The following is a 15,680-nucleotide window of genomic DNA, read 5'->3' on the forward strand; positions in this document are numbered from 1 at the left end:
ACTTTGATCACAATGATTAATTTTAATTCAGTTAATGTCAAACAATATATAATATTTAATATGGTGTAAACTTTTGAAATTAAAGTACTGGAAACTTTAGTATCTAAGTGCTTTCCTCGCCTCCCCCCTTCTATTTTAGTTGCATATTTTGTTTTAAAAAATAGCAGTTAAAGTTAATCTTTACTAATAATAAAGATGAAAGTCTCTCTGTCCGGAGGATTTCTGGATGTCTGTAGGATGTCTGTGACGCGCATAGCGCCTAAACCGTTCGGCCGATTTTCATGAAATTTGGCACAAAGTTAGTATGTAGCATGGGGGTGTGCACCTCGAAGCGATTTTTTGAAAATTCGATGTGGTTCTTTTTCTATTCCAATTTAAAAAAAAAATATATCATAAGATGGACGAGTCAATTACGAAGTTATCATAACGTTTAACCGTAACATGGGCACAAGCCAACTGGCGAGAAAATTCACCATACATTATTTGTAAATATACAGGCGAACCAAAAGACCTTTTGATTTTTCTATTACAGGCAAAGCCGTGCGGGTACCACTAGTTAATAATAAATTGTTTTTTTTAGAGTCGTACCGAGTAGCACTTTGGCCGAGTAGCCGAGTACCGAGTACCGAGTTCTAATTATGTTTTAAGAAATACCACCGACACACACGTGACGAATTATGAACTCACTGAAATAGTAGTATAGACCTCCATGTCCAAATAATAGTTTTTAAAACAAAATTCCAGCTGAAATTTAACTATGCATTACTTAAAAAATTTTGTTTTAAGTCAATAATTTCACAAATAAGTGATTTTTTAAAGTAAAAATAAACAAATTCTTAAAAGGTAGGATTAATCAAGTTGGAATTAAAACAAATCATATCAATCTATACTTCTAGTCCGGCAAAATTAAATAATTTTTAAAAGCAAATGAAACAACGTTAAAAGCACAAATGTGCAAGAGCACTGCAGACACGGGTTTCTGCTTTACAAGGAACATCTTTTTCTGTGCATAAAATGTGAGCTAATGAATGTAAAAAAATCAGATATTTGTCGGATGTCTTTAAATCCGTAAGGTCAAGTTTTGTGCATTGAAAAAAGTATTCCTTGTAATGCCAAAACACGTGTATGCAGTGTTCCTGCCCATTTGTGCTTTTAACGTTGTTTTATTTTTCAAGAAGTATTTTTATGCTTCTTATAAATAATTTAGTTTGTGGCAAAAATCCATTTAATAATATAAACATTTCATATTTTCTGTACTTGCCTTTTTTGCCCCATTTTTACTAAATAATTTTCATCAACTTTGGGGCATTAAAATATAATATTCACTCCATTGAAGCATAACAAATTTCATTATTCTCAAATTTTGAATTTTACTTGTAAACTTGAATTATAAATGATTGCAGTATATTATATGTTTGCACTTTTTTATTAATTCTAAAATCTGCTTTGAACAATATTCAACTTTTTACAATTACTCGGTATTGGCCGAGTACCTGATCAAAATTTGGCCGAGTACCGAGTACTCGGCAAATTGGCCGAGTATCGAGTAGTTACCGAGTACTCGGTACGTGTCTAGTTTTTTTCATTTTCTGATTCAATAAAGCGGATATTTCAACAAAGCTGAATTTTATTTCATTTATTTATTTATTTATTTATTTATTTTTTGACAATTTGATTCATCAAAGCTGCATATTAAATTACTGTCTGACCATCGATTACATGGAAAGGCTGATATCCGTTTTATAGGCGGAAATGGACGTATCTATTAGTTTATAGGGGTGTTAGTTGATTTGCTACAGATGTGCACTTTTGCTTCTCTATTATTTAGCCTTAGTTTTGTAAAAATGAAAATTTGCTCACAGCAACATTTTTTAAATCTGAAGCATATTCGATCTCTATTCTCACGGCAAAAATTAATTGATTTATTTATTCACAATTAAGTTTTGAGCTCACCATTTTGCTTTTAGGTTCCCGAACGAAATGAAAATATTTTATTTTCTTTTTGTTGTTTCCATGGTAGCTATTATTGTTTCCCCTTATTTTATTTTAGAGAATGCAATAAATGAATAAGGCACTAGTGACATTATGAAAAGCGTGCATCAAAAGATCCCATCGTTATTTTCCCTTCTCCCCTTTCAGATTCATTCAGATGGAATCGTCTTTACTTGGCAGATTGCCAAATTACATACAATCCGCGATCAAACAGTACCGTCGGATGGACGCCGGTTAATTGAATCATTGGTTTATTGAATAAGCCGCTTTATTGAATCAAAACTGATTAAAGCGGCGGCCACTGTATTGAAAAATGAAGAATATTAAAGTAAGGTTTTGAAATGGGGAAAGTGTCCGTCTGTCGGTCTGCCTCCCCCCCCCCTCCCCAAACGTTTGCTAAAAATTTGACAGATCTGCCCGATTTGCAAATTGATTTTTCTTCGGAAGATCTTAGCCAGGGCCATGGGCGCCCATATGCAAAGTTGCAAGGGGGGGGGGGGGCTCAAATATTTCCCCCGTGGAAACAGATTTCAGGACAGATTAGAGTCATTAAAATTTGACATTTTTAATAATTTATTCATTTCTGGATGGAGGAGAAATGTTTTTACATTTTTGCGAAGAAAAAAGTACTAAAAGCAAGGAAGTTCTAATTTCAAAGGGGGGGGGGGGCTCGAGCCCCCTTCTTGCCCCCTACATGGGCGCCTTTGGCCAGGGCACAGCTCCTCCCCGAGTGTCAGTTTTCGATTGAAACCGTTTTTCGCTCAATTTTGAACTGTTAAAAAAATTCTGCATTGGTACCTACTAAGGAATTTAAAGCATAAACTAGCTGCGTCGCCCGGCTTTGCACGGTCCACCTCGAAAATAAAAGTTATTTCAAGTGACGCGAGTTCAACACTCAGGCTTGAACCAAAAAAAAAAAAAAAAAAAGTCAGTGAAATTTTGTGGCAGATTGCGGAAAACCCCCATAAAGTAACCATTTTAAATCCCCTGATTACAAGAAAAGCCTCAAAACAAAAACAAGAATTTTACCTGAGCATATTCGAGAAAAAAAATGGCAACAGATCTTTCATCTCAATGATTTTCTTCACGCTCACATACATTTTAATAAAAGCATTGTTGCGGAAAGTTGAGATGAAGCACTGAATAATAATTTAAATGGAGGAAAGCCTTCGAAAAATAGGGATTTGATTTTGAAATCTAAGAGTCATAATTAGTAGTTTTTAATTGATATCTCCGCTAATTATTATCGGAGGATTATGTTAAATAGCTAAACATGAAGACGGGAGGATTACGAATCCATCGATATCTGGTTTGATGGTCAGTTCACTGTCGTTCGGGAGAAGAAGCTTGGACATAGATAGATAGATAGATACTCAGATTTTATATGTATAAGATAATTCGCGAACTAGAAGTTGGATTGACTTTTGACTTTGAACAAATTCTGTTGACAAGGCATTTATACAAGTAAAAAAAAATATTTCTCTTTTATTTCATTATTATTATTTTAGGACTCCCTTTTTGTTTTCCTTTGAGCAATAAAATAGTATCCTTAACGCGTAAGGGGAAAATTCAAATCTTTCAACCCAGAAAATAAACAGTGACAAAGTATTTTTAATACAAAGAGAAATGTAGAGAACATGCCCATAGTTTATCAGTTTCAAGGAGAAAAAAAAAAGGTTTCTTTCAAATTGGAAATCTCATTTCAACACTGGCGAGAATGCAATAAGTTAAGTAGTTGAATGAAATTAACAGCGCATAAAACTCCTTTATAATTAAATTACTAAGTTTCAACTATTTTTTTTTTTTTGAAGGAATGGGGATCAGTTAAATATTAAAATAGATCTTCGAGAAAATTGAATATTATTTTTGATATTCACTAAAATACAAATTGTGACTAAAATTACGTTTATTTGAGAAATATCGTAAAAAAACTTTTTTGTTTTTGCTTTTTATACATTTATAAAAATTTTAAAAAAGCCCCAAATTTGAATTGTCTTTATGTAGATCGCTGTACATTTTTCTTGAAATATGAATTGCCCCTGTATTGCATATTGTTTTCACCGTTGCTTACCACGTGACAATAAAGGGTGGCAGAGTTTCAAAAGGGAGAAATGGCCCTAATGCCATACTTTCTCTGAGGTCATGTTGAATATGTCCCCCTCCCCCACCCCTGGTCAAAAATGGATGGAGGTCTTTTGCACACAAAATTCATTTGGTGAGTAGAATTTCCTTAATACAGGCCAATAGGAGTCATTGGCACAAACAAACTACTGTACACTAGAGTGTCCCAAAAATAACGAAAGTCGATTTTTCAAGTCGTACACCCTCTTATATTTTTCCTTTTACGTCAAAACAATTGGCCGATTCAATAGTTAACTCTCTAAATATCACCAACTGTGGCCGAATTGAAATCAGATTTAAAAAAAAAAAATCGCCAAATGTGTCGCCAAGTCGGTGACAAAACTTGGCGACCAAAAGACTGGTGATATATCGCCAAGTGTCCGCCAAATTATAACACCACTTGAATTTACATCGAAATTAACAATGATTTCCCCCCAAAAAGGTGCAAAATACCCCCTTTGGAGCATCAGAATGCAACCAAAAAGAGAGGTGCACAACTAGACCCCACTACGAGTCTACGTATCAAATTTCAACTTTCTAGGACTTACCGTTCTTGAGTTATGCGACATACATACGCACATACAGACGTCACGAGAAAATTCGTGGTAATTAACTCGGGAAACGTCAAAATGGTTATTTCACGTGTTAGGCACTTATCCACGCGTGGTCGAGTCGAAAAAGAAACTCAATATTCATTCGGGGGTGAGTAAAATGGAAATGAAGGTCGATTTTTGTGTGAAAACTTTTTCGCAAATACAATACTTCCTTTTTTGTAAAAGGAAGTAAAAAGGCTTCATATAATTTGAACAGTTGCAACCCGTCCCCACTTGCGCCTGAAAGTGTAAACCAGCATTATGTACTAGGCCCAATCGAAAAAAAAAATCGAAGTTCGAAATTTTATGTTTATAAAACGTTGCCCCTATAGTCTCACATGTACCACAAAATTATTTATTCAAATCAAAAAATATTTAGGTGTTCAGCAGGAGGCCTGAAATGTGTAATTTTTATCGAAAAGTTTATTTTTTTCTATATATATATATTTTAAATGTAAGATAAGTTTTAAGAATTATCAAGCTGAAAAATATATACAGTAAAGTCGATAATTAGCGTTAAATAGAAACTTTTGCTCTTTTCAATATTTAAGTCTCCAACCTGTTGCTCAAAATATGGATTTTTTTTCAATTTTGAGTTGAATTTTTCATTTTAAACATTTTTTTATTAGTCATTTGCAAATGCTGATTTGAAAATATGTTCACTAATCATTTTTGAACTTGATGTTCTATTTAAATGCATATGTTATTTTTTAAAAGATAAATCGAAAAAATCCATTTTTTGAAGAAAATTTTGAAAAAGACCTCCTGTCCTCCTGGACGCAAAAATATTTTTTTTAAATTTGGATAAATATTTTTGTTGTATATGTGAGGCAAAAGGGGCAAACGTTTTATCAACATGAAATTCCGAACTTCCAGAATTTTTTTTTTTTAATTTTTTATTCAACCTAGTACACAGAGCTGATTTACACTTATAGCCACAAGTCGGCAGGGGTTGCCGTATTTCAAATTAAATAAAACTTTTTTAACAATGGGGTCGTTTCCAACAATTTAAAAGTATTTTTTTTTTTTCTCTTTCATAGGATCTGACCATTTTTTAAATCATTTGCTTAAGTTTAATATTTTTTTTTTAAATCACATAAATCGGTGCGCTTTTATTGTTTGCATTTTTGTCGTATGACATCACAAATGATGAAATGCCATTCAGTGTTGCCATTCACAGTGCAAAATATTTAATTCGTATCTTTACTCACGTGTTCACGTACGTAAAATATTTAATTCTTATCTTTACTCACAATATCAACGATAGCGTTGATAGCAAGCGTAGAGCGCAATGTTTAATTTGCTGCTTGATTATGATAATGTGGAAACACGGTAGAAAGATGCGCCAAAGAACATCATTTGTGACGTCATCAAGACCACGCCTTGTTTCAAAAATCGGACATTTTAAAAAATTATTTAAAAAATAACTGTTGGGAAAATGAAAGTATTTTCTGTGTCCATGTTATTATTATTATTTTTTTGCTCATTCTATTAATTTCAATGACTAAAAGTAGTATTTTTTGACTAAAGGAAACCACTCCATTGTTTTGATTTAAAAAGGAAAAGTATACGATGGTGATACTCCTCTTAACATGATCAAAGAAAACCTAAAGTCGGAGATCAATTACGGAAAATTTCCAGCAGAGACTGACTTCACAACGTTTTTGGTGCAAAGATAGCCTACGATTGCGTTTTTGAGACTTCGGTGCCGAAAAATTTCTAGAAGTCAAATGAGGCACAGTAAAAACACATACATGCAACAGTCTAAAATTGCGTTTTTTTGGCCATTAATTTCGAAACATTTCAGATTATCTAACCCCCCTCGCTCGGGAAAAATTTCTCGAGCAATGCTATTGCTCGTTGTTGTGTGCTGGATGCTGATTTTTTTTATTTCTTGAGATTTATTACATAACTGTAACGAAGTTTTTTAGTACAGTGGTGGCAAAAAAAAAATTGCATCACCCGCCCCGCAAAGGAGAGGAATAGCATCCCGACTGCACTCCACACACAGTCAAGCATCCCGTATCCCAGATGATTTGGGGATGTATTTATGATGAAGGAGTTGGTGGGCTTTAAGGGCGGATTCAGCGGAAGGTCCAAGGGCCAGCTGACCCTCCAGTGACAATAATTTTATTATTATTACTAGGTGTACCCGACGCGCGTTGCTACGCCAACAAAAAAATACATCATTATACTGATTTTCATGACAATGATTTATAAGATGTCGCCAAGTCGCCGATGGTATACGATGCTACCAAAAAAAAAAAAAAAAAACTGCACAGCAAATGCGTTCGGAATGTCAAAAATACGCACAATATTGTAAATACTGAATATCAAAAATACGCACAATCTATACAAATTCTTCACTCTCGACTCGAAATGGCAAATATCGTTCGCATTTTTCTTTTTTTTTTTTTTGTTTCAAAATTCATGTGACACGTGTCTAAAAGTCCCGATTAGCTTACTATACCAAGGCTTCACTCGATACTCGTCTTATCGCGTCTTATAGAAACACGTATCAAGTGAAGCCGTGACTTTACTCAAATTTTGTACTCACGCAGTTTGCAAGATCAATCCATCGCTAAAAATATAAAAAAGTTTTAAATCCCCCGTTGCATGAAAAGCCATAAAGCAATAAATTTATTTGTTCAAACTCAAGAAAACAGCTAACTTCTTATCAATGAGATCTTTCACGCGAATTCATTTTATTCGTATTTATCCAATGGATTGTGACTGAAATTGGAATAAAAAAGGAACGGATTTTTTTCGAACTGGTCTAGAAACATTCCCAGTACCAAAAATTACAAACGGTGAAAGTTTCAGCCAAATCTGCCGGGTAGTTTTTGAGTTCATGGATGACATACAGACAAACATTCATTTTTATATATATAGATTAAAACTTCAAAGTTTTCGATATGAAACACTAATACATAATTATATGGAATCAATGTTAACCTTTTTTTGCTTCATTCTGTAGGGTTTTTCTTCCCAGTACGTCATAATCCACAGGATATGACCGAGTTCGTTTACTTTGGGCTACTGCTGTTATGAGGTTTTTGTTCATTTTCAAAAGAATAATAACCTCAAATTAACTTAATGGTTTTCCTCAGCACTATTCTATTTCAAACCACACGTTGTGTGTTCTATAAAATGTTTATGTAAATCTATCCAACTATTTTATACAGTAACGTGACCAGCCTGCCTGGTGCCTGTCCAATGAAATATGATTTTAATGAAACTGTGGGGCAATATGATCCATGTGGCACAGGTAACACCAGTGAGAAATTTAGGGGGAGAGGGTGATTTGAAAGGGTTTTGATCTCATATAGTGGTGGGTGGGTTGTCGTAGCATATGAGGAGGTATGCCCACATCCTTGGGGGGGGGGGATGGTCACCCCTTTAACTGATTTTTTTAAACGGTATAACAGACTGACCACTGAAACTTGACCCCCTTTCAAAAAATTCCGCCCCTGGTGGGCTTCACTTTGTGCAAGGAACAGTAAACGCTCAGGTATGTATTGGCATTTTGGAGGAGAAATTGCTTTATATATATATATATATATATATAAATGAATGTTTGTCTGTATGTCATCCATGAACTCAAAAACTACCCGGCAGATTTGGCTGACACTTTCACCGTTTGTTATTTTTGGTACTGGGAATGTTTCTAGACCAGTTCGAAAAAAATCCGTTCCTTTTTTATTCCAATTTCAGTCACAATCCATTGGATAAATACGAATAAAATGATCGGCTGCTGAAATGAATTCGCGCGAAAGATCTCATTGATAAGAAGTTAGCATTTTTCTTGAGTTTGAACAAATAAATTCTTTCTTTATTGTTTTATGGCTTTTCATGCAACGGGGGGATTTAAAACTTTTTCTATTTGATATTTTTAGCGATGGATTGATCTTGCAAACTGCGTGAGTACAAAATTTGAGTAAGTCACTGGATACCTGGACCGATTATTATGAAAATTGCTCTATATATGCATTTTTCCACGGAGAAGGTGCATAATAGGCTCATTGAAGCCACTCGCCACCAGGTGGCACTGCAGAGTAGCCACTTCTGCCCCGTTCAACCGATTGTCATGAAAATCAGTATAATGATGTATTTTTTTGTTGGCGTAGCAACGCGCGTCGGGTACAGCTAGTATATATCTTAATATATAAAAATCAATGTCCTGAGATAACATATATATATATATATATATATATATATATATATACATATATATATAAATCAACGCACAGCCGAAACCGCTGAAGCTTCAGACTTGAAATTTGGCAGGCATGTCCGCATGATTACAAAAGTAACCACTAAGAAAGGATTTTTCGAAATCTCAATTAGTTCGGGAGAAATTAATTAAAACCCCGTAATTTCTGCGAAATTAAAAACCTGTCATTGAAATTTAAATCCCTTATTTTAAGAGGCTTTCCTCCATTCAAATCATTATTCAGTACTTCATCTCAACTTTTGGTCGATAGCGAACTATATATTTGATATTGTTTTTGTTTCTCACGTGATTCTTCGAGGCTTTTCTCAAGTCAAATCATAATGTTTCTGGCTTTTGCTTTTATTTTTTCAAAACTAGAAACGGAAGTTTTTAAGAACATCATCACAGGCGGACTATCCTTTTGAATTTAGAAGAGTGCAGTTTCCTGTTAAAGTTTGCTTTGCAATAACCATTAATAAGTCACAAGGACAGACATTAAAAGTAGCAGGGATCGATTTAAGAGAAGACTTTTTTTCACACGACCAATGTTATGTAGCTTGCTCCAAAGTCAGTTCATCAAGCAGCTTAATAATTTTAGCACCAGAAAAAAACCTAAAAATGTTGTATACAAAGAAGTTCTAGCTTAAACATAGGTATAACAATAAAATGTGGATGACCTCTGTTTGCAAAGATAATCAATACTTTAATAGGATCGTTAATAACAATAAAAGATCGGTTAAGGACAAGGGCATATATATATATAAGGAGTCCAGGGTCCCCGGGATCCTCCCCAAATTAGAAAGCGTTATAGGTAATAAGTAATTATTATAGGGGATTTTCGAAACTAGGTGCACCAAGCACTGTTAACGTCTGCTAATTCCATTACCCGAACAATACCGGGTACGGGAATGCTAGTGTATATATATATATATATATATATATATATATATATATATATATATATATATATATTATCCGGGATCACTTCAGTTCCAAACGTCATTTTCCAGGATGATTCTGCTCCGTGCCATAGGGCAAAACTGGCAAGTAACAATTTAAGAACCTTTATCCTGCCATTAGACGTAAATTGACATGGGGTTAAGTAATTTTTTTTTCTCTAAACTCACACGCAGGTTCAGAAATGGAAAAATGAGCATGGGGTCAGCAGTTTGCCTCGGCCCGGAAACAACCCCGATCTATGCAAACAATAGGGAAGTTGCAACCTATTAAATCTTCATATTTTGGCTATTGGATATTGTTAATTGACGCTCAAAACTAAAAAATTCACCATCGCCGAATTTTAAAACACCGTGATTGATTTTTAATGAATTTTTAAAAATCCACGCGCAAAAGTGCGCTCTTCTGAAACGTCACGATCTTACGTCACGGGGCACTCATGGGCAGCCTTCCGCCGAAGATCCCTTGTTTTCGCTACGGACATTTGGAGCGCGGTGATATTTTTATTTTTTAGAAATTCAGTAATCCTTTTCAACACACTGTGGAGGCCGGATTCGTTAAAGCACAATCTAAATAATCTTCCTCAAGTAACATCAATGATGATATTCGAATATTTCCGAGAGGATGAGAGGTTTAATGTTCCAGAAACGCGAGGAGTTAAATGCGAGGAGATAAGCCTTTTGCGTTTCGTCTTCGAAGTCGAATGCACGTCCTTCGGTTTCTCCCGCGGCGGAAAAGCTCATGACGTCACTTCCTATGCCATTTGACGTCACAAGCGCTTGAACTTTAAAAATTAATTAAAAAAAAACTACTTATCGTATCTCAAAAATATTTTCGCCTATGATGTTCATACATGTTACTCTATCATATAAAAATAAAATTGAAAAATCGAAAACTTCCCTATTATCGAATTCCTGCTGTTTAATGTTTATTTCATAAGTTTTGCACAATTTCACATACATTCATCGTTCATCGGTCGACCAAAACTTCTCACATAATCCCATTGTTGTGAAAATGCGAGGGTGATGCATTTTTTTTTTTTTTTTACCAGCACTGTAATGTTGAAAGAAAAGTTATGACACGTAACCGACTACTCCGCAGGTTGCAGCAGCCCCCTGGGCCTCATGACTGGAACCGTGCAAGACTGGCAAATCAGCGTCAGTTCTTCGGAGCACAGGGATCCAGGCTGTCACATGCGCTATGCCCGCATCTACCAACCACCGGGCCGCGCGTGGTGCGCGGGCCGCAGGGCAGCCATGGAATGGATACAGGTCGACCTGGGAGTCGCCGCCACGGTAAGACACTCACAGTGGTAGTTGTCAGAATTTTTTTAGTCGCCAGTGGCGAATAAAAGATAATTTTGTAGTCGCCAGTGGCGAATAGAAGATAATTTTTTAGTCGCCAGTGGTGAATAGAAGATAATTTTTTAATCGCCAGTGGCGAATAGAAGATAATTTTTTAGTCGCCAGTGGCGAATAGAAAATAATTTTTTAGTCGCCAGTGGCGAATAGAAGATAATTTTTAGTCGCCAGATTTAAATAAAAGATAATTTTTTAGTCGCCAATGGTGAATAGAAGATAATTGATCAGATGATGATGATCAAATTTTTATGGTAAAGAATGCATACGATAAAAAATCCTTCATCAGATGATGATAACTTATTCCCCAGGTGACAGGCATGATGAGTCAGGGACGCGGAGACGGACACCAATGGGTGACCGCGTACTTGTTGTCCTACAGCCTTGACGCCTACCACTGGAAGTACTGTACAGACGTCTACAACAATAGAAAGGTACGACTCTCCCTTTACCATTACATCATTCGTTTTTTTGTCAGTTAACTACGCAATCAAAGCGCAAATATTGAACGGAGTTGCAGACACGTGTTTCGTTGTTTAAAGGAACTCCTTACTCAATGAGTCAGATGACTTTGTATCCAAAAACTCACATTTTCTGCAGTGAATTGGGGCAGGAGGGATACAGAAATTCATTTGTGGGGGGGGGGGGGTCATGCGAAAGAATGACCTCCCCCCCCCCCATGAACGAACCTACTGTTTTAGGTACGAAAAATTTCTGAAACTGCTAGGGGGTCAATGAAAAGCATCGAGTCGACCATCTAATTGGGGATTAAACGTTGAAAATTAATATCATTAGCAATGAAACTAAGTAGCAGTTCAAGTATTTACTTTTAAAAATAATCAAGGAATTGAAAATAATCAGTAATCGTTTACATTTTATGCACAAGATGTTTGAACACAATGTGAACGGATACCATTTTCGACGATTTATTATGGGGGGGGGGGGGGTCATAACCCCCATGACCCTCCCCTTGTATGCGCCACTGAATTGGCGATGCTTGAAACCTCGACTTAAGTGTCTGCAATTTTTTGCAATATTTGTGCTTTGGTTAAGTTGTGTTTTATTATACCGTACGTAGCGCTAAACCTCAATATATATAAAATTAGAGACGTACCGAGTACTCGGCAACTACTCGGTACTCGGCTTACTCGGCCAATTTGCCGAGTACTCGGTACTCGGCCAAATTCTGATCAGATACTCGGCCAATACCGAGTAGTTGCAAAAAATTGAATATTGTCCAAGACAGATACTAAAATTTATAAAAAAAAAGAGCAAGCATTATATTTTGCAATCATTTACAATTAAAATTTATAAGTCAAATTTAAATTTTGAGAATAATGAAGTTTGTAATGCTTCAATGGAATAAATCTTTATTTTAATGTCCCCAAAGTTAATAAAACTTATTTATTAAAAATTACGCAAAAAATGTAAGTATAAAAAATATGGAATTTTTATATTAAAAATGGATTTTTGCTACAAACAAAAATTAGTTGTAAAAAATGTAAAAATACCTTTGCTTAAAAAATAAAACAACCTTAAAAGTACAGTGTAGGAACTCTGCACGTGTTTTGGCATTACAAGGAATTCCTTTTTCAATGCACAAAATGGGGGCTCGTAGATTTAAAGGCATCCAACAAAAGTCGTATTTTTTTTGTTGAATGTCTTTACATTCTTTAGCTCACATGTTATGCACTGAAAAAGACGTTTTTTGTAACGGGGGGGGGGGCAGAAACACGTTTCTGGAGTGTTCCTGCACATTTGTTTTATCTGCTTTTAAAAATTATTTATGTTTGGCAGATTAGAACTATAATTGATTGGTATACAGTGAAACCCCTCCTAACGGACACCCCTCAAAGGCGGACACCCCTCTTATGCGGACAATTTTTAATTCCCCAGTTCCAATGCAAATAACATTATTAAACCCCTGTCCTGCGGACACCTCTATATTGCAGAAAAAAATTTTTGTCCTGTTAGTGTCCGCATTAGAGGGATTTTACTGTAATTTGTTTTAATTCCAACTTGATTAATCATACCTTTTATTTATTTATTTTTAATTTAAAAAATTATTTTTTTGTAAAATTTTTGACACAAACAAAATTGTATATATATATAATGCGTAAGTAAATTTCAGCAGGAATTTAGTTTTAAAAACTATTATATGGACAAGGAGGTTTATACTACTATTCCAATAAGTTCAAAATTCATCACATGTGTGTCGGTGGTTCTTCTTAAAACATAATTGGTACTTGGAACTCGGCCGAGTAGTGAAAGGCCGAGTACTCGGTAACTCGGTACTCGGCCGAGTAATAAAAGGCCGAGTACTCGGTGCTCGGCTACTCGGCCAAAGTGCTACTCGGTACGTCTCTATAAAAAAAATATATATATATATATTATTTATTTTTTTACTGTGAAATGCAGATAACGAAGGTGTCTACAATTTTTAACTCTCATTTGTGTTGCTACAGTGTAAAAAATATATAAATATTTCACCTTAATTTACTAGTAGTAGGCCGTTCTCTCGAATTCAAAATACAATTTTACTGTATGCAGTAGTTTGTTTATGTACTTTGATCCAATTTATGGAATATTTTGTTTAATCCGTACTTTTATTCATTCGGACGACCTAGATCCCCTACCGCCTGCCATGACTAGTCGTCAGAGAAGTCTGGCTGCGACAGGAAGGTCCGGGTTCGAATCCCGGTTCGGGCTGGACGTACTTTCTCTCTACTGCCCTTGTCCTTTCTTTGTGTGAATGTGTTATTATGCTGTGAAGGGTTGCCTACCCTGTAAACGGGTCTTTATGGCCTGTGTGTACTGTAGAAGTCGAACTTCAAACCGACCAAGTTGGAAAAGGAGAGCAGTGCACCCCGAATTGCCAGTCTAGGTGGCACTCGACAACAAAAACCTTGATCCCATTAATATGCCCCCTCCACCCCCCCCCCCCCCCCGGATATTCCCGAAAGACTGCTCTACTAATAGACTCTGTTCTGTCTATTTGTTTATTTTCCCGTTTCTGAAAAAATAATGAGAGCTTTAATGAACAACTATTTCTCTACCGCATGAATACCAATCTATGGTGACATCAAGGGGAGTCAGTACCCCCTCTACCGTCAATGTTCATTTACACAGGCTCATGTACTTTTTTCTGAAAATTTATTAAAGATACAATTATGAAAAATTTTCCGTACCTAAAAAGTAGATTCTTTTTTCTATACTGAAGTAAAATTTTACAGGAAGAAAGCTTAGTTTTTTTTTTTTTTTTTTTTTTAAATTTCTAATGTGTAAGTCACTCTGTTTTTTTTTTTTTTTTCAAAAAATGCCATTTTGCAACACGAAATCAGCTCTATAAATTTTTTTTTTTTTTTTTGAATATGAGATAAATTTTACTTCAGTATATGCAGTATGGAATAGGTAGTAAAAATTTCAAAGCCTAACGCAGTTTAGTTTCTGATAAAAAGGAACATTTAGTTTCAAAAAATACCATTTCGAAATATTTCAACTTAAAGGGGAAAATCACACCTCATCAAAATAGGTTTGCAATTTTTTAAAGCCTTTTTTAACTTACTTCTTATATAAGCACGATCAAGAAGTTTATATCATTAAAGAGGTTTTTTTTTATATATATTTTGATGGATTTTTACATATTTTGAAATAGAATTTCAAAATATATAAAAATCAAATAATCGAATTTTTGATAGTATTTAGGGTACTGACTCCTCATAAACAATTGGATACCATTCTATTTTCTCTTGTCTCGTTTACTAATGTAACATTCCTTATTTTGAGGCTCGTTTCAGACTTTCAAAGGGAACAGCGACTCCCACTCCACGCAGACGACTTATTTAGATCACAACGTGACCGCGAGGTTCCTTCGCATTCATGTTCTTCAGTGGCACCAGCATCCGAGCATGCGCATTGAAGTGCTCGGCTGCCAAGGTAAGTTTTACTCATTTTATGTCAAAGTCTTTTCTCGGAGAAAAAAAACAGCACAGTGTAAAAGAAAACATAAAGTTAATGGACAGGAACTCTACTACTACACGCGCGGGAATTTTTGAAGCTAAAATGTTGGTGGGCGAATAGTGAGACAGTGGCTAAAAAGCCCATCGTCGCTCCCCCCCCCTTCCGTTCTTCCTTGAGAAAACCATAAGTTGGCGCGCATCGATAATCTAATTTTAATTTGACGTGAAAAGTTAATAACAATGCAATTTCACACATTAAACCAAAAAAATAAATAAAGAAATAAATAAAAGTGTCTTTTTTTGAGTGTTTTCCTTTCGTTTACAAAACGAACTGATAGGTATTTGATAGGAAATACTCAAACAGAAGTGCATTTTTTTATAAAATTATTCTTTTCCATAAATTGGAGTCTGGATAATTAAAAACACAGACGCTTAAAATTTGAAAAAAAAAAAAAAAAAAACCCGAAAATTTGAAAGTTTTTTAATT

The 15,680-nt window shown here is 35.1% G+C and overlaps 1 protein-coding gene across 1 annotated transcript in view; it reads left to right on the forward strand.

The window, feature by feature from the left end:
- LOC129217730 (lactadherin-like) overlaps positions 1 to 15,680 on the forward strand; it is an 81,151-nt gene that overhangs the window by 18,703 nt on the left and 46,768 nt on the right. Inside the window, exons 2-4 of the mRNA XM_054852066.1 lie at positions 10,978 to 11,171; positions 11,546 to 11,668; positions 15,032 to 15,170. Of these exons, the coding sequence (XP_054708041.1) occupies positions 10,978 to 11,171; positions 11,546 to 11,668; positions 15,032 to 15,170 (456 nt within the window). The remainder of the gene's footprint in view (positions 1 to 10,977; positions 11,172 to 11,545; positions 11,669 to 15,031; positions 15,171 to 15,680) is intronic.

Source organism: Uloborus diversus, chromosome 2 (genome assembly GCF_026930045.1).
Source record: "Uloborus diversus isolate 005 chromosome 2, Udiv.v.3.1, whole genome shotgun sequence".
Classification (NCBI taxonomy): Eukaryota; Metazoa; Arthropoda; class Arachnida; order Araneae; family Uloboridae; genus Uloborus; species Uloborus diversus.